The sequence below is a fragment of the Neospora caninum genome, chromosome XII, assembly GCF_000208865.1.
Source record: "Neospora caninum Liverpool complete genome, chromosome XII".
NCBI lineage: Eukaryota > Apicomplexa > Conoidasida > Eucoccidiorida > Sarcocystidae > Neospora > Neospora caninum.
The window spans coordinates 6,093,941-6,113,292 of record NC_018398.1 but is presented as its reverse complement, the minus strand read 5'-3'; the positions used below and the strand labels follow the sequence as shown (position 1 = coordinate 6,113,292).

The following is a 19,352-nucleotide window of genomic DNA, read 5'->3' as shown; positions in this document are numbered from 1 at the left end:
TTTCCTTCTCTGCTCAAGAGGCGCCTTGAATCCCAGAGAAAAGGCATTATAAGAGCGGGGTTGAGGGTGTCTTGGGAACGCAGCACGGACAACCCAGTTTTTGTCAAAACAAAACAATCAGAATTTGCCATCGAAACCCTGGAAACCGGTGAGAAGGAATGCAGGGAAAAAACGTTTCTTTTCAATCGTCGAACACCAGTTCCACGCCGAGGTGAGGCGGCCGTCGATACAGCTGCCGGCGTCGAAGAAGTTGTCACCTCCACTGCCGTCGAAGGCGTGCCGGAAGAAGTCGCACAAAATCTGTTTCCTGCGAAAACGGGAGGCCGAAAAAAGACGCGAACTGCATGCATGTGCTACCGCGGAGCGATGTAGAAATGGGGTGTCTGCGTTTTCGCTGGAAGCCGGTCCAGCGAGAGAGCCACACGAAAGGCGAGGGGAAAACGGGGCAGAAAAAACACGAAACGCGCTCTTCCCCAGAGCCTCAACACAAATACACCTCTCGAGGCATCCTTTGTCCTTTTCCCTTCATTTTTTTCTTCCCTTTTCTTGACGTTTTCTAAAAAAGTGAGGGCGTACCGCAGCGCGTGGAGCCCGCCGAACTGGTTGTCGAAGTAGTTGCGCATGGCCTGTTTCGACTCGTAAACTTCCGGCAATTTCTCCAAACAGAGAACCAACGGCCCGAGGATTCGAGGCACCTGAGAAACGCGGAAACGTCGCACACTGTCAGTCGTCTCCTCAAAGAACCGAGACGCCAGAGAGAGAAAACGGGACACGTATACACAAACACGGGGAGGCGCAAAGACAGAGACGACACAGACCGACAGGTACACGAAAGGCGAACATACAAATACAGGGAGGCGCGGTCACAACTACACAATCGTGTCCACTTGCACATCTACATAGAACTATATATATATATATATATATATATATATATATATATGGATGTGTGCTTAGGTATGCATGCATATGTGTTTGGCCACGTTTACAAAGATGTACGACGTCTACGTGTATGAGGAAGGTATAGGAGGGTAAGCGCCGGGGCACATCCCGAGCCAGAGGATCCGGGCGAGATGCGCGACAGAAGCGAGAAGAGCGAAACGTGCAAATATAGATTTGCGCGAGAGCGCGCAGACGCCGTGAAAAGAAGGGATGCTTTACCTGAGTGTATTTGTCGATGAACATGAGCGCATTCGGCACGTTGTGGTCTCCCAAATGGACGACAGAAGACCCCACCCACGACGTCGTGAAGCGCTGGACGCGTTCGAGAATTGCATGCATCGCGTTGCTCACGCGCGGGCAGTCCTGGACGCTGAAAAGGCCGAAAGAGCAGGAAAGACGCAACTCTTGGAGCGGGGTGTATGGACCTGGAGGCTCATCCGCAGCCCAGAGCTGTCACGCGAAACGGGGACGGGGAAAAACGATGAAGGCCTAAGCGGCGAGGCGTGAGGAGGCTGCGCGGGCCTTCTCCAGCAAGACACTCGCGCAGTCCCCCACACAAAGGACAGAAAGATACAAAAAAGGCGCAGCGTGAAGCTGTGAAGGAACCACGGGAAGGGCGGAACGCCTCTAAGCCTCTAGGGGACGACGCACAACCGTCCCACTACAAACCCCATGTATCTGCAAATGTATATGCATGCACACTTATGCATGCACCAAATTGTGTATTTAGATACATCTATGTGGATAGAACGTTTGTGTTGATCGAGCGAGGCGCCATTTGTTTACCGGTTGAGGCCTTGGCCTGTGTCTCTGAGGCGGTAGCAGTTGCCGCTGTGGAGCATGTCCGCCTCGGCCATCTGCCACAGGACGAACATCTCGCTGCAAACCTCTCGCCACAAGGTGAGGGACTGGAGAACGTAGACGTACTGCCGGCTGGGGAGGGAACACAGAGGCACGCCGGAAGAGGCGACAGGTGTGCATCCGGCGAAAAAAGCAAGGGGAGGAGCTCTCGAGGCGAAGAGAGACGTAGCCGAGAGCGGTACGCACGCAGGAACGGGGCGTGGGCGTGTGTGAAAAGAGAGCCGTGGAGGATATGGATACAACGATGTGGGAGGGGGGGGAAAGGAACTGGAGACAGGCATGGGACACCTAAACGCCGCGCGAAAAGCTAGTCCGGTACAAACAGGGGGGGGACCTGTGAGAGGCGTAAAGCGAGACAGCCAGCAGAACGAGACGCTGGATGAGGAAAAATACACCTAGCCCACAGAGAGGTGGGAAGTTCAGAAAAGTGTGTTTCGGACCTGTGAGAGTGCGTCAGACGCGCGCCGCCAGTGCCTGAAGAGATGGCGAGCGAGTATCCTTCTTCGGGTTCCGAGGGGTCAAAGTACTGTCGGAGAAAGCTGAGAAGAGAGTTCGCAACGGACACACGTGCAAAAAGAGGGGCAAAGAGAGGGGCGGGCGGGCGCGGCAACGGAAGACGGTCTTTCAGACGCAAAAGAGACGAAGAACGCGAGACACGTACACGCGACGAACCGGCGAGAGAGGACGAGGCCAGCCGAACGTCGCTCGAGAAACCCGTGGAGGACGCATGCAGCGAAAAGCCCACGAGCCTCCCCGCGTGTGCCTGTCACTTTCAGGACCTTTTTCTGTGGGGATCCGGCAGCCGCATGATGCTGTGGAGAGAGGAAACAGAGCCGAGGGCCGTATTTTTCTGAGTGGACTTTTGGAAGTCGCACGAGGAAACCACACAAGGCACGCTTGCGCTACGAGACGAACCGCGAGGAGAAACGTACCCAATCATGCGGTCGCACGGTTCCCGGTTGAAGCGCAAGTACGTGTTGTGGTCTCCGAGAGAATAGAGACACTGCTCGATTTCGTCGGGAGTGAGGAGATCGCTGCGCTCGTCTCCTGCGTCTGTGCGCGGTCCCTCGTCGCCGCCGCTGTCCGATCGGAAGAAAGAGAGGCCTGCGAAGAGCACGAAACGGGACGGGACACCGAAGAGAAATGCAGACGAAAGGTCGTACACGTGGAGCGAGGAGAAAACAGACGTGGATCGAGGATGACAGAGGTTGACAGAAAAGAGGGAAAGCGGCGCGAGAGAGAACGAGCGGCGGATCAATGTGGAAGGTATTTTCACTGGAGACTCACGGAGCCCGAAGAATCCTGGGGAGTGTTTTGGGACATCTCGGCCCGCGTACTTCCTCGCGAGCGTCTTGATCGCGTTCTGTTTCTCCTTGATCTCTCGCTGAATCTGTGCGCGACTCTTTCCCTCCGGCATGATCTCTGCGAACCAAAGAGACGGCGGCGAAGCCACACAGAGCGAGTGCAGCTAAAACGACCCTCGGAGACACCCCATGAAGCAGGCGGCAGAGACCGAGATCAGCAGCAAGCTTGGAAAGCAGAGAAGCGAGGGAGAAACTGGGAGAACGGAGGGGGAGAAGCGAGACCAGAGAAAGAAAAGAAGGGGCGACGAAAAAGTCAGAAAAAGAGAAGAAGCAGACCCCGGTAGAGGCAAGAGGATGTGGCTTTTTGTTCTCTTTCGCATTTACCCATTGTGGCGACGCGCACGAGAGGATCCTTGAGCAGTTGCATTCCATTCTTCTTTCCGGCAAGGAGGGAGTAGACGGTGTTCACTGAAGAAAACGCATCGGCAAAATTTGGGACGATTTCTCTCGGGATCCAGCAGGGGTGCTTGACGCTCTGTCGCGGGAACCACTGCACAGCCTCTCACCTGGAGTCACGCAGTCGAACTGGAGCAGCTGCAGAACCTCCGGTTTCTTGGCGTCCATGAGGAGGTAAATCAGTTTCCCGTACGCACTCCGCATTCTCTCCGGATTCAAGATCTTGTACCGGCGACCGATCTCAAACACAGTCTGGAAGAAGGCGCGATTCGAGACAAAGTCGTGGTCCCGGACGAGTCGCTGTCCCTCTTCTGAAAAGACGCAGGAAAGTCAAGCATCCACACGTGCATGCAGAAACAGCCTATCAACAGAGGCACGCACAACTACGCGCGGGGAAAAGAGGGACAGAAAAAAACAGAACACGCACAAAAATATACAAAAACAGTACACACATATATGTCCGCCACACTGCTTTTCTGCACTTTTTCTCTACATATTCGAGTTATACAGATTAGGATATGCACATACACATACATATATACATACATATATATGTATATGCATGTATATAGTTGCGTGTGCATGCAGAGAGAAGAATCGCAAGGAGCGTAACTGACCGTAGTTGTGAGCGAGGGCGAGGCCGGAGAGGATGGCGCAGACTTGTCGAATTTCTCTCGCCATGCGGCGTGCCTTGCTTCCACCGCATAGAATGTCGATTTTGTCCGTGTACTCTGAGACCTCCAGAGTGCTTTCCAGCAGGCGCAGAAAGACGCGCTCTGTGGGAAAAGAGACAAGACGCGCGCACAGCCTTGAGAAGCAAAACGCCCCAGAAGAGACAACTTGAGAAAAACGTGGCCGGGGCACGCGCATCTGCTGTACACACGCCGTGTGCCACAGCGCGTGTGTGGCTCGAATATACAAGCCGAAGAGATCAAGATCCCACGTAGCACTTTGACCGTGACAGCCGCGCATGCGTGAGGCCTCGGTCCTGCGTGCGTGCGCGCAGCCGCAGTGAAACGCGCACGGCAGGCGTTCTCAGAACACACCTTCGAATGTAAGCCGAAGCGGCACGAATCTGGCGATGTGCAAGAAGTAATCGGAAGACGACGACGGGTCGGTGCTGTTTTTGTTCATGGAGTTCGAGGCGGCGAGCGCCGCAGCTTGGTCGGCGTCCAGCGAGGCGTCGGCATCGGCTTGTCGTTGTTGCTCCGCAACCTGAAGAACACGGAAAGCTCAACAGAAAAACGAGAAAAGATGGAAAACGGAAGCAAAGCGAAGAAGCCGAATCCCGGAAATCCCTCACATCTTGAAAAGGTGCCTCTGTGTCACGCTTGAATGCAAAACACATATACAAATACATACATATTACATATATATATATATATATGTATATTATAGATTATACATACATACATATATATATATATATATTATACATACATACATATATAGTCGCAGGCATATAGGTGTGTACGTGCCCGTTGTCCTTCTGACGCGTGGAGAGTTTTTTCGCGAGGCGTACCTTGCGCACAGTGGCTGCCACATCGGCGGCAACCGCGTCGAGGACGGCATCAAGTGGATGCTGTCGTTCGCAAATTTGATCCACAACTGAAGAGAAGAGAGCGAGAACAGACAGCGTGTCCGGAGGACGCAGTGTACGAGGTGCGCCGCCGAAGCCGAACTGAACAGAACCGAAGCTTCAGTTCCAGATATTCAGGTGAAAACGCTGACGACGAAACAGACACGGGATACGGACGGGGCCGAGCAACGCGAACGAGGCCGCGGACACGATAAGGCAAAGACCAAACGAGAGAGAGAGGGACTGCGAGATCTACTAAAAAGCTAGGCCTACGAGTTAAACTGTTGGAGCGAAAGCTGGGAGGGCCAGCAACTACACTCGGGAGTCTGTCGAATCCCCCCTGCGAATCCGCCGTATGTATGTGTCTCTATCTCCATGCCTCTCGATCTCCAGAGAGGCAAATAACAAGAGAAAGAAGACAGAGGTGTCCACATGTGATCTGTGTACAGAAACGTAGTGTGTGTGAACGCAGTGGATGGCGGCAAGGAGGAGGGAAGAACGCGAACACGAACAGTCTCTTGTTCGGGATGCAGAGCGTTTGCGTGTGCCTTTTTTGCCGACCTTTCAGGAGTTGGTTTTGATTGAGGCTACTTAAGATGGCGATGTGTTCCTCAGAGAGATTGCGGAACCGCCGGCGCGCTCCGTCGTTTGTCACCTCCTCCTCTTCACTGTCCTCCGTAGGTCGCAGCCGCGCAGCCTCCGCCGCGGCCTCTGCTGCCTCCAGGGGACCGTCCAAAAGTCGCGAAAGATGGTCAGAACTGGAATTCGATGCCGAGGGCGACGAGGCCCCACGGCACCCGTCCTCGTCTCCTGGCGGCTCGTAGAGTGCCATCGAGACGAAAGAGACGGTAGACGAGCGGCGGAGAGAGGAACGCGGTCCTTCCCAACACTCTGTTGCAACTTGGGGCAGAGACGGTAGACGAGCGGCGGAGAGAGGAACGCGGTCCTTCCCAACACTCTGTTGCAACTTGGGGCAGAGACGGTTTCGAGCGGACCAAGGCGGCACACCGGGGGAAATGCGCGTGGACGGGGGGACGGGGGGACGGGGGGGGGGGGGGGACTGAGCCCTCACCAGAGCGGCGACGTCTTGAGAAATACGCGGAGAGCGACGGTCATCGGCGCGCTGCCTGTCGCATGGAAAAGGAGCGAGAAGCAAAAAGGTCGAGGAAGAGAACAGTAGAATGACATGGGGACGGCCAGGGAGAAGCGAAAGCTGGGCCTGTCGCTGTTGTCCATGGAAACCGAGAAAGCGCGGGACAGGTAAAAATGAGCCGCAGAACCGACCCCTCTTGCTCAGGAGTTGATGGCGTGGTGTATGTACAGCGGAAATCAACGATCCGTACAAAAGTTGTGAATCGTGCACGAGACGCTTTTTTACATGCTTCAACGCGCAGAAACAACGCAGAGAGCGAGAGGAGGGAAGGGTGAAGAGGCAACGACGGACGAGCGCGGAGGTTCGCCGGATGGAAGAAAAGGCGAAAAGATTGACGCGTAAAGTGAGGGTTTTGCCTGAAGCAAACGCGATGAGAAAGCTGGTCAGCGCGGATGTGCCAAAAAGCCGCCGCTGCTGGAGCAAAAACCGTCCGGCAAAGAAGCGCACAGCGTTCCTCCTCGAGAGAAAGGTTGTGTCGCACACGCCTGGCGACCAGTCAACGGAGCAAAAGTTGCGGCAACGTGCAAAAATGGAGAAAAAATGCGCAATCTCGTGGGTCGGACCCCGGGAGAAATCGCCTTTCTTCTCACACGAACGCTCGCTCAGGCTAAAGCCCTGCCTAGGTCTTGCGGCAGAAGCGCCCCCGTTGTGTGCTCGTGAAAAGGGGACACACAGGCTGGTCTCCCATCTTCTTCTACGTCCGAGGATGACCCGACCAACAAAGACACCACAACTTTAGATCGGTGGGAACAGAATATCAAACCTAACGCTAATTAACTGAGTTAAATAATGCAGGGTGGAACTGTGGTTGGTTTCAATGCCCAAGGCAGGGCACTGGTCCCACCAGCAGCGGTTAAACTTGGGAAGAGTCGAGGATTATCCATACATACGAAGCGCAGCATCCCCCGATACAGAGTAGCGTCAACATATGCAGATAATAACGATAGGCTCTATAGGCCGGTCTGAGACACAATTCCTTGTATGCATATATGTGCACATGAATCCAGAGATTAACAAGATGCATCGAAATGGATTGACCTAACTCTCTCCACGTGCGCGCCACGGAGGCGGTTGTCACTGAGACGGATAAGCGTACGGTCCTTCGCGGAATGGAGGGACAACGACCGTGGTGCTCAAACCCATTTGGAGAGATATCTAGGGGGGAATGAGATGTCCTTACTAGATAGACAAGGACGTGGACGTCTATATAGTGTGTCCCGCTCGAACGGCAGACACCACGTTCTTTCGCGTTTGAAGAGGAACGCGGCGGGGGGAACGGGTGGCCAACGGCAAGTCCCATATACAGTGGAGAGGAAAGCGAACTTCCCGCGTGTCGAAGAGATTGAAAGGAGAGCTGCGGCGCTGTTAACCTGCGCGGAATCTCGCGGCACGCCTCGAGCAAGCCTAGCGGAATCGAGAACTCTCGGGGGAAAGACACTGGTACGGAGGACAATACACCGTTGACTGTCTAGCAGCAGCCACTGCTCCTCATCGTGGAGATTATATATATATATATATATATATTCAGTAATCGACGGACTACAATGTCTCTGTTTAGTCGATTTGAGATACACCAATGTGAACAGGAATGCCCGTCAGTCGCTTGAACGGAAAGATCTCGCCTCCACGGCCTGCGCAGATCCTTCAATTCCTTCGAACGCGTGACAGGAGAGTCTCGCGGAGCAGCTTTAGTCCGGAATCTTTGTGAATCCTCTTTCTTCGCTTGGGCTGCGCGCTACGACGGCCTGCCGTTGCCTGGGCGAGGCACCAGTGTTCACCGTGCAGCCGCTCTCGTGTTTCCGTATGCAGAGAGCCCCCAAGATATTTGCGTCCAGGCGCGTTGTCGCCCAGTGGAACTGCGCGTACCACGACAACCTTTTCGCCCGAAATGAGACACTCAGCGACGGAACGACACAAAGTGGTCGATCCGAGAATAATTTGCCATCCCATAGAGGTTGAGACATCTGTCTGCTCACGGAACGGCTTCCTATGAATGTTATGGAAACTGAGTGTTTCTGCCTGGAGGCTTGGACGCTTGCCCCATACCAGTGGAGCGCCTGTCCTCAGCGGCATATCCAACGACCCAAGTGTGGATGTCTGAATCACCCTCTCTTAGCAAATTCATCTGCAGAAATCTGTCGCACGCTGCTTTCCTTCTCGGCGGGGCATTTGATGCGCAAGAACACAAGTAGAGACACAGAAGAACGCTGCTGGTACCCGTCCCGTGGCAAACGCACGTCGACACGTGTGTGTAGTCCCGAACAACTTTTTATCAACTGTGACACACACGCACATGGCGACGTCACAGCACGATCCCCCTCCGCAGTCGCGGTCGTGGATCCCTTACACAGAGTCCCCTTCAAGATTTGCTTAGTCGCAATCGCATGCATCGACAAAATGCACACAGGTTCGCTCGCTTCTTCAGAGCTACTGCGTCGATGAACGCCCACTGAGATCCGTTTCTTCATCGGGGAGTTGGGCGAATGGGAGCGGCGGCACGGTGGAGATATTTATGCATCTGCACGTGAACTCGTTTTCTGGATCCCCGGTTCCGTTGACAGACGCTGTTCCCCGCCTGCTATGTTCCCGCCTGCGTCACATGTGACCTCTACCGTCCTTCGCGTTTCGTCTCTCCACTCCAGAGCGAAACAAAGATCATTTGCCGAGGAGGGCGAAGAAAACCAGGATCTGGCGCCGCGGATTCAGCTAGCCAGCGCTCGCCTGTAACTACACTCGCGGGTTGGAGATGTCGTCTCCAGTTCCTGAAGTGATTCAAGCGTCCTGTATTCAGCCAAGGCGTGTATTTGCCGCAGTTTGCGACGCTTGTGCGATGTGCACTCGGAAGAGTGAAGACGTCTGCCGGCGGCTTATCAATATATTCCCTGTATCGAGATGAGCGTTTCTGCGCTTCTGGCCCAGTCTAGACGCGTTTCGGGCCCCCGGTGTTTGTAGCGGGTTTTCGAGATCGTTTCCGGAAAACGAGGTTTTTTACCCCTCTTTTTGGTCTGCAGCGGTTTCTGCTGTGGCGTGGAGCGAACTTCTGCGCCGTGTCTTGTTCGCGCCCATGTCTCTGTACAGAACGCAGTGATTTTTTTCGGCCTGCATGTGCGGCTCTTCCGCCGGACGTTCAGACACGCGTGAACCAACTGCGAAAAGGCCGGGACCCGTGCGTCGGCAATCCGAATAAACTTTGTCAAAAGTTGTCTTTTTGTCGAAAATCAGGCTCCGCTGGATCCCCGAACACAACGGCGGTCTTTGTGAAAAGACGCCTCAATTTAGGTTTCTAATTCCCTGGCTGGCCCCGGCGACCGCCCCTCTCCCGACAGGGGGCGACGTTGGGGCTGCAGCGATTTCTCGCGGCAACGCACGTTTTCGCGTTCCGCCCGATCTCTTCTTCGTCTAACGAACCTCTCAGACAGAAGGCCGCCGCTCCACGCCGACGCGAAGGAAATAAACAGTAAGCGACAAGCCGAACGATCGCGTCGAATCGCCAAGTTTGCCTGCGTCGCTCCACGACAGAACATGACACCCGGCGGGGGAGCTCTAACTAGGATTCCCACGGTTCCTCACTTCTTCGAGAGAGGGAAAAAGATAGCGGCGGAAAGACGGAAAGAAGCAAAACGCGAGATCTGGAAAGAGACGGACGCGTATCCTCTGCATTCGACGCCTGTCCACAAGAAGCGCAAGGGGGGGTATACCGTCATTTCGAGCCGTATGGCTATAGAGTTCTCCACAGGAAGGAACGTGACGAACCCGTTCCTCCCTGTGGTGCCTCGCGTCTCGACGATTCCCTCTAGTGTGCCAGGCGGCGATCCCGGCCCATACTTCTGTATATACCTGTCCAAAATGTGCCCTTCTGCCTACATATATCTACAGACCTGATATATACATATATATGTGTGTGTGTATGTATGTGTATATATGTATGTGTACATGTATATATCAATAGGTCAATATATCGGTGCATGTCCATTTTTTTGGGAGCCCCTTTCCCCTTGTAGAGAAGATTTGTTGTGTTTGCGCGGCTGCGGGAGTCGACTTTTACATCGTCGCGCGTTTTACGTTTCTGTTGACCAGAGGGAGCAAGAGGTAACTCTTCGCTTGTTCTTCCTGGATCGGGCCGCACCCCGTCGTGAGTGTCCATCCCTTCCGTTGGTGTCTCTCTTTGGGTGCTCAGGAAACAAGCGAAAATGCCGTCAAAACGAATCATTGAGGAGGAGAAAAAACGCCTCTCGAGGCTCGGTCCGCTGGGTAAGAGCCTTTCTCGCAGGTTCTACGCGGCGCCGGAGAGAGAGACGCGCAAGGCACGCAGCCGCCTTGGTTGTGTTTCTCGCGGGATACTCCGAGATTCTTCCGCGAAAGTAGAACGGCGGTGGTGAACTCACGCGCAAGACGGGCCTACACGTCGCCAGCGTCACCACCCCAAAGGCTCTCGTGTTCTGTGTGGCAGCGCGAACGCCCAAGACGCGTTTCGCGCTGCAGCGTAACATCTCCGTGTAACGATTGACATGTATAAGTGTGGAAAATAGTGACATCTCTGCTGTCTTCCGAAACGCGTTGCGCGGTTTCGTTTCACTGCTAGAGCCCCAGCTGCCTTTCTTTTCTTCCTTCTCTGCACTGTTGCGGCGCTCAAGCCTGCGTTTGATCACCTGTTGAAACGAAGAGGCCGTAGGTTTTTTGCCTCACTCTCCACATCTGTCGTCTCCGCTTTCCCCACGCTGAGGCCTGTCTCTCAGATCCCGATTCTGCGTAGAGACTGCAAATGAGGAACCTGTCCATTGTTTTTGTGGAGACACCCACAGTGGGAGGACACACACGCGCGCGCAAATTCCCCCTGACTGGGCGGGGCCCGGTCCCCACTTCTGTGTGATTCTCGTCTCTGCACTCGTTTTCTGTCTACGCCTCCGGTGCTCTGTTTGTTCTGAACACCTCTTGTCGCGTGCCGTTCTGTTGTCGGACGGCGTTTTGAAGCAACGGCTCACGCACCATCTTCGCATTCCTACTCCTAAGCTGTTTCTCGTTTCTCCCTCCTCGATCTCCGTTTTGCCGTGGCGATCCTCTGTCTCTCCTCTCGTCGTTCCTCGTTGCCCCTGGACTTCTCTCTCCCCCTGCGTGATATAGGTTCTCTCTCCCGGTCCATGCTTGTGTTTTTGTCAGCGGAATCTGTTGAACTACGCGCGACCGCGGCTTTTTCCTTTCGCGTGTCTCCCGATCTGTTGCATCCTTTGCTTTCGCACACGTGTCCTCTTGGTTCGTGTTCTCTTCGTTTCCCTCGCGTCCGTCGTCCTTGTGCTTCAAAGGCAAGAAGGGGGGATGCTCGCGCGGCCACAGAAGGGCGTGTGATTCGGCGCGTCTTTTGCTCGTAGAAAAGCCGAACACGGAAGAGCGCGTTCTAGGAGCGCATTGCCGTTGCTGTCGCCTGAATATCTCGGCCATGTGGGGAGGGAAAGATTGAGAGCACGAACCGCACAGAAGAGAAGAGGGAAGGAGTCAGCAAGACATACCAGAAACAGGACGTCTGAGAGCGCGAATCGAAGGGAAGACTCTCCAAGAACGACGCGCGAGGAAAACACGTCAGAGCGGAAGGGAAGAACGCGAGGGGGAGGAAACAACAAAACCAGAAGAGAGATGTGTTCCCCGGCCTCCGGGTTGGGGTTTTCCCCGATTCTCACCAGAGGGGAAAGACGGGAGAGAGGTGGGCGGCGAGGCCCGCGAGCGTTGTTTTCCGACCGTTCGAGCCACGCCACCGAGCGACCGTTGTCGCGTTTCCCGCCTCTCCTCTCGCGCCTCTCCCTTTTTTGCCTCCTGTTCTGCCCACGCCGAGTGTCTGTATACCTCTCTTTTTCTCTGCGTGCTGTCTCTTCAGCGTCGGACGCCGAGACCCCGCCGCGGAGCAGGGAGAAGAGTCGCGGGAAACGGAGGCGCGAGAGGACCGACAAGCGCAGCGGCGACGCGTCTCGAGCCGACTCGAGCGCCTCCCGCTCGGCGAAGCACGAGTCGCGGAACGAGAGGAAGGACCGCGGCCAGAAGAAGGTTGCAAAGCTTCCGTCTCTCTCCAAGGTCGCCTGCCTGCCGTCGCCGACTGATCGGAACTACTTGAAGTGTCTCTCGCGAGTTGTGGGGAAGCGAGGAGAACCTCTCGTTTGGTTCAAGAAATCCGGTTCGCCGTGGTGGCCCGGCCTCGTTTGTCACCCGTCAGACCCCTGCTTGAACCCGCCGCTCGAGCCTCGCGAGCGCGTCATTCGCCCGAACCGTGTGCTGGTGAGGCTCCTTCAACGCCAAAGACAGACAGAGGCGCGCTTTTGCCGATCCCCACAAAAAAACGGGGCCTAGCGACAGCGCTCAGCGTCTTCTAGACACGTCACTCTCTCGGGGAGGGGAGACGAAGAAGGGAGACACTTTTTTTTCGAGTCTCAGGCTCTATCCACTGCCACTCCACGCGGCCCCGACAAGCAGGGGACGACAGGCGTTCTCCCGTGGAAGGAACGAACAGAGAGTGTGGGAGAGAAGGGTACAAGAGAGACGTGGAGGGAGGACGAAAGCAAGAGGCACAGGAAGAGGACAGGAAGAGAGATACAGGGAAGGAGACGAGTCTCGCGTTTCTTTTCAGAGAGATGAGCCGTGTCGTTCTCAGCGCGTGTTTGTGACGCGGGCGTTCGTGAAAGTTCGCATGTCTAGGGAGTCAGGTGACCACTCGTGCGTTGCTCCTTGGCTTCGCGACATGGGCCTTCGCACGCCTTTTCTTTGCATGCTCTCGCAGGTTCTCTCACTCGGAATCAATACGTACTACTGGACACAGCCTTCAAACACCCGCGACTTTCGCCTCGCCTATGACGACTTCGCCCCCATGTGAGCATTTCCTGTGCCGGCGAAACTTCTCCGCATGCGTTGTCACTCCGCAAAGGAACCTCGGCGTTTTCGGTGGTAGCTCCGACCCGGGGACAGCGGGGACGGGTGACGAGGCAGGGAAGAAAAGGTTTCGTGCTGGTTTCGCTCATTTCCCTCAAGGCTGCATGCGGCCAGGCCCGTGGAAAGGGGACGGACTTGCCGTGGAGAGATTCGGACCAAGGCTCCTTTTCTGTTGGGTTCGTACTGGAGGCTTTCCGGTAGCGGGGCCGAACGAAGGAGACAGCCCAAGTGGGAAAGGAACCAGCTTCCCAGGCTTCAAGGGGTTCAATCTATGTATATATGCATGCGTTGTGCATGCAGGAACCCAGTTCCATCTGCGGGTGTCTCGGCGTGTCTGTCGAAACGTCTACCAACCGCAGATCTCAACACGATCTCTATTCTTGTGCACAAACATACATTCATGCATATCGCTATGTATGTGTGCCTATATCCTCCCTATCTGTAGATATATATATATATATATATACATCTCTCTATATACATGAAATGTATGCGTGTGTGGTATAGGCATGGAGAGAGTTTTCTGTTTCTTTGTGTTTGCGTTCCTTGTTGCGTTGTTTCCAGCGCGAAGAAGTTGAACAAGGCCTCGCGTGTCGCGCTTCAGACAGCGTTGGAAGAGTGCATGTGGAAGGACAACCCTGACTGGACGTCGATGTCGACTTTGATGCGCCAGGCGGATCAGTTGTCTGACGACGAAGACTGGTTAACTGACCACGAAGAGAGTTCCGACGAAGATGTTTCTGCCCTCTCCGCTCTGCCTGCCTCGGACACCGCCGCAGAGGTTGCGCCGAGCCGCACGTCTCGGACGAGTCGCGCCTCAGAAGAGAGAAAAGAGGCCCACAGAAAAGAAGCCAGGTCGCGGAGAGGAAAAGACACGCGGCGGGGTTCGCGGGGAGACGGCGCGGTCTCAGATCGCAAGAGAAGAGCCGGAACGGCAGAAGAGAAGACGCGGGAGACGAGAGAGAGCGGCGTGGAAGCTCGGAAAAGCCTGCACGAAAGGATTGCAGAGCTGAGGAAGCGTGGGAGGATCCGGAACTCTGACGCGAAGTCGGCGTCGCCTGAAAGAAAGAGTGGAAGTCGAAGCGGTCAGACCGAAAGAGAAAAGAAAGCAAAGAGGCGGAACTCCTCTCGCTCTTCGAGCTCGTGTTCACGCTCCGGTTCAGCCTCTTCTCGGTCTCCAAGTCGGTCGACTTCTGGAGAAGGCGAAAACGGAGTCAAGGGCGAAGACGCAAGGTCCAGCACGTCGAGCAGAAGCGATGGGAGCGGGAGCGACAGCAGTTCTCCCCAGTCTCGATCTCGATCGCGGTCGTCGTCACAGCGGTCGTCTCGATCGTCAGGCTCTTCGAGGTCTTCCTCGCGCTCTGCCTCGGGGTCGAGGGCTTCGTCTCGTCGCTCGTCAAGCGCGAAGAGCGGTGGAAGTGGTGAGGAGACAGCGCAGAACGAAAACGGAGACTCCTCGGCGTCCAGGGGCAACAGCGAGGGGGGTCGGCGGTCGAGTCGCGGGACGAGCGACGGTGAAGACAGTTCGCGCTCCTCAGAGAGCGAGGGCAGCGAGTCGGAGGCGCGGAGCGAAGCATCCAAACGCGACTCGGAGCGCGCTTCGGAGACACCCGCGGCGGCAGAGGAAGTTGAAAAGACCAGGAGCGCGCTGGAGGAGATGGCTGCAGCGCGTGCCTCGAAGAGCGAAGAGATGGATGTTGATGCGGAACACAGCGAAAAAGAAGCGAGTGGATCCCGCTCGCCATCTTCTGCTTCGTCTTCGCGCTCGAGGAGTGAAAGTCGCGAGAAGGCACCGGGTTCTCCCTCTTCGCGGTCTTCCGCGGCCTCTCGGGAGTCGAGTGTGAAGTCGCGTGACAGTGAAGCAAGTGAAGACGCTAAGAGCAAAACTTCTGCGTCTTCTCGAGCGTCTTCTCCTGCTGCGTCTGCGCATGAGAACGCTGAGGAAGCGGGCTCCTCTCCTGCGTCGCGCTCGTCTTCGCCGGATGCGCAGGCCGAAGGCGCTGGGGAGAACGCGGAGACGATTTCGAGTGGAGACGAATCGGCGTCTTCGCGCCGCAGTTCCGTCAGCGAGGGAGACAGGGGAGCTTCGCGCAGTGGAAGCGGCTCGGAGGAGAGCAGAGGCGAGGAAGGAAACGAGAAGGGAGACGAGGTCGAAGAAGGGACGCGTCAGGGGAGCCGCCAGGAGGGCGCTGCGAGGAGGCGGAGTCGTTCGCCGTCCGTGCAGGAACAAGAGAGAGAAGAGAAGGCCGAAGTGAAGCGCAGCAGGAAGAGAAGAGAGAAGGAAAGCCGTGCGTCGCGTGGGAGCTCTGGGGGAAAGAGAGACGAGAAGAAGCGCTCGGAGAAGAAGGCGAAGGAGAGGAGAGACAAGGAGAGCGGCCACGAGAAAGAGAGAGGAAAGAGCCGAGAGAAAGAGCGAGGCAGAGAGAGGAAGAGAGATCGGAAGACGTCTTCCGACGAGAAGCGGAGAGAGGACAAGTCGAAGTCCTTGCATTCGTCTGCGGTAGAGGATCAGAAGAAAAAGACTCGGACGGGTGACCGCGAAAGCCGAAAGGCGAGGAAGTCCGGAAGGAAGAGGAGCCGAAGCGGCGAGCGTGGAAAAGGCGAGAAGGGAGACAGGCGCGAAGCGGCGAAGCGAGACAGAGAAAGATCGCGCAAAGACGACAGGTCGGAACACAAGCGAAGGCGAACAGAAAAAGACTCGCGAGAGAAGAGACGCCGCGACGTGAAGAAAAGAGACGATCGAGACGAGAGACGGAGACGGAGGTCGCGCTCCAGTCGAAGTCGCTCCTCAGTTCGATCGAGATCCCGCAGCGACATCTCGCCATACCGACGACGAGTAAGCCGCAACGGAGAGAAGGGAGATCCAGAAGAGGGGACAAGGGACTGTGCGAGAGAGAAGACAAGGGAACAGAGACAAGAAGTAGCGAGGGAGACGGTCGCACAGAGTCACACACTGCGGGAACCCGAGACGAGTTTGAGAGCCGCGGGCAAAGAACGCGCCGCAGCACGTGCCGCCGCCGAGTGCTAGTTGTCGGCGCGTCTGTTTTGTGCTGACGCTGAAGTGAGAAGGTGAAGAGGTGCGCGTGAGACATGAGGAGACAACTTCGGAATCTCTTCCTGTCTTTGTCTTTTCCCCTTCTCTGGACGGGGCGCAGCGTTCCTAATTCTCGCACTCCGTTGACCTCTCCCCATCTCCCTGTCCCGCGTCCTCTCGCGTTCTCTCTCGCCCTGTGAACTTTGTGTTCTCGCTCTGCATTGTTTGTTTCCCACGCTTTTTGCCTGCAGCATTACCGGTCGCGATCCCCGCGGAGTCGGTCGCACCGGTTCAAGCGCCGCCCGCCTTCTTCGCCTCGTGTCTTCTATTCGTCTGCTCGACCGGCGGGGCGAGGCGACGGGTCGCCTGCGGCTCGCGCGTCTTCGCGTCCGTGGTGGGAATCGGTGTGCACGAATCAGCTGGCCGAGCAGGAGCGCGTGAGGAAGGACGAGCGCGATAACGGTCGCCATGCGCAGAAGCGGTGTACGCCGTGTAACTTCATGTTTGCGCGGGGCGGCTGCAAGTACGGGAACAGCTGCAACTTTTGCCACCACGAAGAACATCGTCGCCACATGGACACGTTGATGAACGCGTTTCGGTCGAGGAACAGCCCCTCGGTGACGCGTCGCCTACCTGCCCGGAGGAGCCGGGAGGCAGAGCGTTCGTACCTGTCCGTCGACTCTTCCTCCTCGTCCAGTCGCGGGCATTTCTCTTCAAGATCCCAGTCGATCTCGTCCGAGTCGTCGAGGAGCGCCGGCAGCCCCAGGCGCTCGCCCTCTCCGCGACGGCGAAGATTCTCCGGCAGCGTCTCTCGATCCAGGTCTGTTTCCCTCTCAGGGGACCGCCAGCGCAGAGGCCGCCGCTCCAGCTCAAAGCAGGCGATGATTCGCCAGCAACACGAGAGCAGGAGATGCAGGCCTTGTCGCTTTGTTTTCAGCTCGGGCGGATGCCGGAAAGACAGCGCATGCGACTTCTGCCACGACCCGTCGCACAACCGAGACCTGAGGTCGCCCTTCACGCACCGCTCGAACTTCCCCGCCAGGCGCTCCAGCTTCGACGAAAGAGACTAAGACACAATTCCTAAACAAAAAAGGGGAGACAGAGAACGAGCAGACGGAGAAGTGTAGTTGGAAACGGAGAAAAGGGCGGGCGGGGGGGAGAGGGGGGAAAAGCGTAAGGAGTGGACACAGCGATGAGTGTTTTTTCCCCTCTGGGATGGACGTCAAAAGATCCCCGGAAAAAAGGCTCTCGCCTGTTCTGGCCGCAAGTCGGGGAAGTCTGCAGTGCCGCGAAGAGCCTCGCTCTGGAAGGACGCGGCGCTTTTGCGTTGTGCGGGGGAGTCGCTTTGAAAAATCTTCGGAATACGACGATGAGGAGAGGCGCCGTAACCTCGGCCTCTCGATTGCGCAGTCTCCAACAGCTCCTCTTTCCCTTTTCTTTTGTCTTTTCGGCGTTCTGCGCCTCTGCGCGCGCTCTCTCCGTCCCGGTGTATGTACACCCGAGGAGAGAGGGCGGCGCAGCTTGGCGAGGCGGCTCCTTTGCAAGTGAAGAGGCTCGGGGCGACTTGTTTTGTCTCCGTCAAAGTTTTCGTTCTCGCCTCTTGTCTCTTCCGTGTGTCACGCTGTTCTTGACCACCGTGTGTCGTTTTATTTGTCTGTTTATGTATATGCATGTGCATTTGAAAAGCAAATACCGAAAGCAGGGAACGATAGCAGGCGTGTTGGTGGAGACGCCTGTGGGCAGAGGCGCCGACGTACGTATGCGGCACGCGAGGAGGGATTTCTGCACTCGGATCGGCTCATTTGAATCCTCGCGGCCGAGCAACGAGCTTTCAAGATCGATAGGATCGAGAACACTTGTGTCCTTGCATGAAAAGTTTCGATGTTGTTCCGCAGTGAAATCTGGAGAAGGGCCTTTCTCCCGGCTGTACGCCTCAAATCTGTGTCATGCTTTCGTTCGGAATCGTGCTTGCTTGTTCTCTTTGTCTTTGGTTTTTTGTCTTTTTTCTCGGTCGTTTGACGCAGCGATGCGACAGGGGTGGACGCCCGTTTCTGTGGTCTTTGTCTCGGACTCTCGGCGCCCTCCCGGCCTTGCCATCGCGTTTTCCGTCGGAGCCGGGGCTCTGGCCTTCCCCTGCGAGCGGCGCTCTGCCTCGAGTGAGACGACGCAGAGATACCACGGTTTAACTGTGGTCTCCGACATTTCAAAGCCGCCACACAGAAACCACACAAGCCGTCGTTCGGGAGGAAAGGGGAGCGCCTCCCGCTCGCGCGCGGCGAATGGGGGAGCAGACAGTCCTGCACTCGCAAATGCTCAGCCCTTTTGCTAGAGAAAAACTACGCTGTCGCGAGAGCGATGCACTCTGAGCCATTGCCGCTCTTTTCTCTAAAGAAGAGAGGGACACGAGGAGAGGGCTACGGGGTTCGGCTGTCTGTGTTCTTCTACCCTCGCGGCGGGTGCCTCCGTGCGTTCTGGGGCTGGTCGTAGGCTTTAAAGAGAAAGCAAACTCTCGGAAATAGGACCGAGTGGAAAGAGGCTCTGCATGCGCTGCTGACGGGATTTCTGTCCTGCAAGACATCCCAGCTCAGGGAGTCTGTGCCCCTGTCTCGGGGAAGCGAAGGCGCAGCGACAAAGAGGGAGAGAAAAAAGGAAGAATGAGGCAAAGAATAGCAGATCCGACTCGACACAGATGGAGAACTGGAGATTTAGAAAGAGAGGGAGAAGGTGAGACGGCCTGTCCCTTCTCCGTGTTCTTCCTAGCGTCTGCCTGCCGTGAGAAGAACAAGCTTAGGTCGAGAGTTCTTTTGTATCCCGTGTGGTGTTTCACCCGCAGAAACTTCGAACGAAAGGCACCGGAGCACTAGAACGACGAAAAACGAAAACCTGAAAAAACACGTTTCCCGTGTGCACCTGAAACTGCAAATTCCACATTTCTTCCCTGCGTTCCTCTCCCCTGCGCGCCTCGCTTTCCCTGTTACTCGCCAGCAGTCGCTCGGCTGTCCAGAGACTGATCTCACGCTTGGATCATCGTGTTCCCCTTTTCTAGAGGGCCGAAGAGATCGTGTATCGATTCTTCTCCCCCGTTTCTCTCAGCACAATGTCTCCTCTGGCACT

The 19,352-nt window shown here is 56.1% G+C and overlaps 2 protein-coding genes across 2 annotated transcripts; one reads left to right on the top strand and one right to left on the bottom strand.

Moving 5' to 3' along the window:
• Positions 1 to 117: 117 nt before the first annotated feature.
• Positions 118 to 5,974, bottom strand: NCLIV_068210 (conserved hypothetical protein; the record flags this gene model as incomplete). The annotated part of the gene is made up of 12 exons (XM_003886373.1): positions 118 to 307; positions 577 to 695; positions 1,162 to 1,312; positions 1,729 to 1,875; positions 2,244 to 2,342; positions 2,736 to 2,907; positions 3,091 to 3,225; positions 3,674 to 3,874; positions 4,181 to 4,339; positions 4,610 to 4,778; positions 5,086 to 5,171; positions 5,704 to 5,974. 12 exons carry the CDS (start codon positions 5,972 to 5,974, stop codon positions 118 to 120), a joined length of 1,899 nt encoding a protein of 632 aa, XP_003886422.1.
• Positions 5,975 to 10,485: 4,511 nt separating this feature from the next.
• Positions 10,486 to 17,308, top strand: NCLIV_068200 (conserved hypothetical protein; the record flags this gene model as incomplete). The annotated part of the gene is made up of 5 exons (XM_003886372.1): positions 10,486 to 10,546; positions 12,162 to 12,556; positions 13,056 to 13,144; positions 13,769 to 16,040; positions 16,490 to 17,308. 5 exons carry the CDS (start codon positions 10,486 to 10,488, stop codon positions 17,306 to 17,308), a joined length of 3,636 nt encoding a protein of 1,211 aa, XP_003886421.1.
• Between the last annotated feature and the right edge of the window lie 2,044 nt (positions 17,309 to 19,352).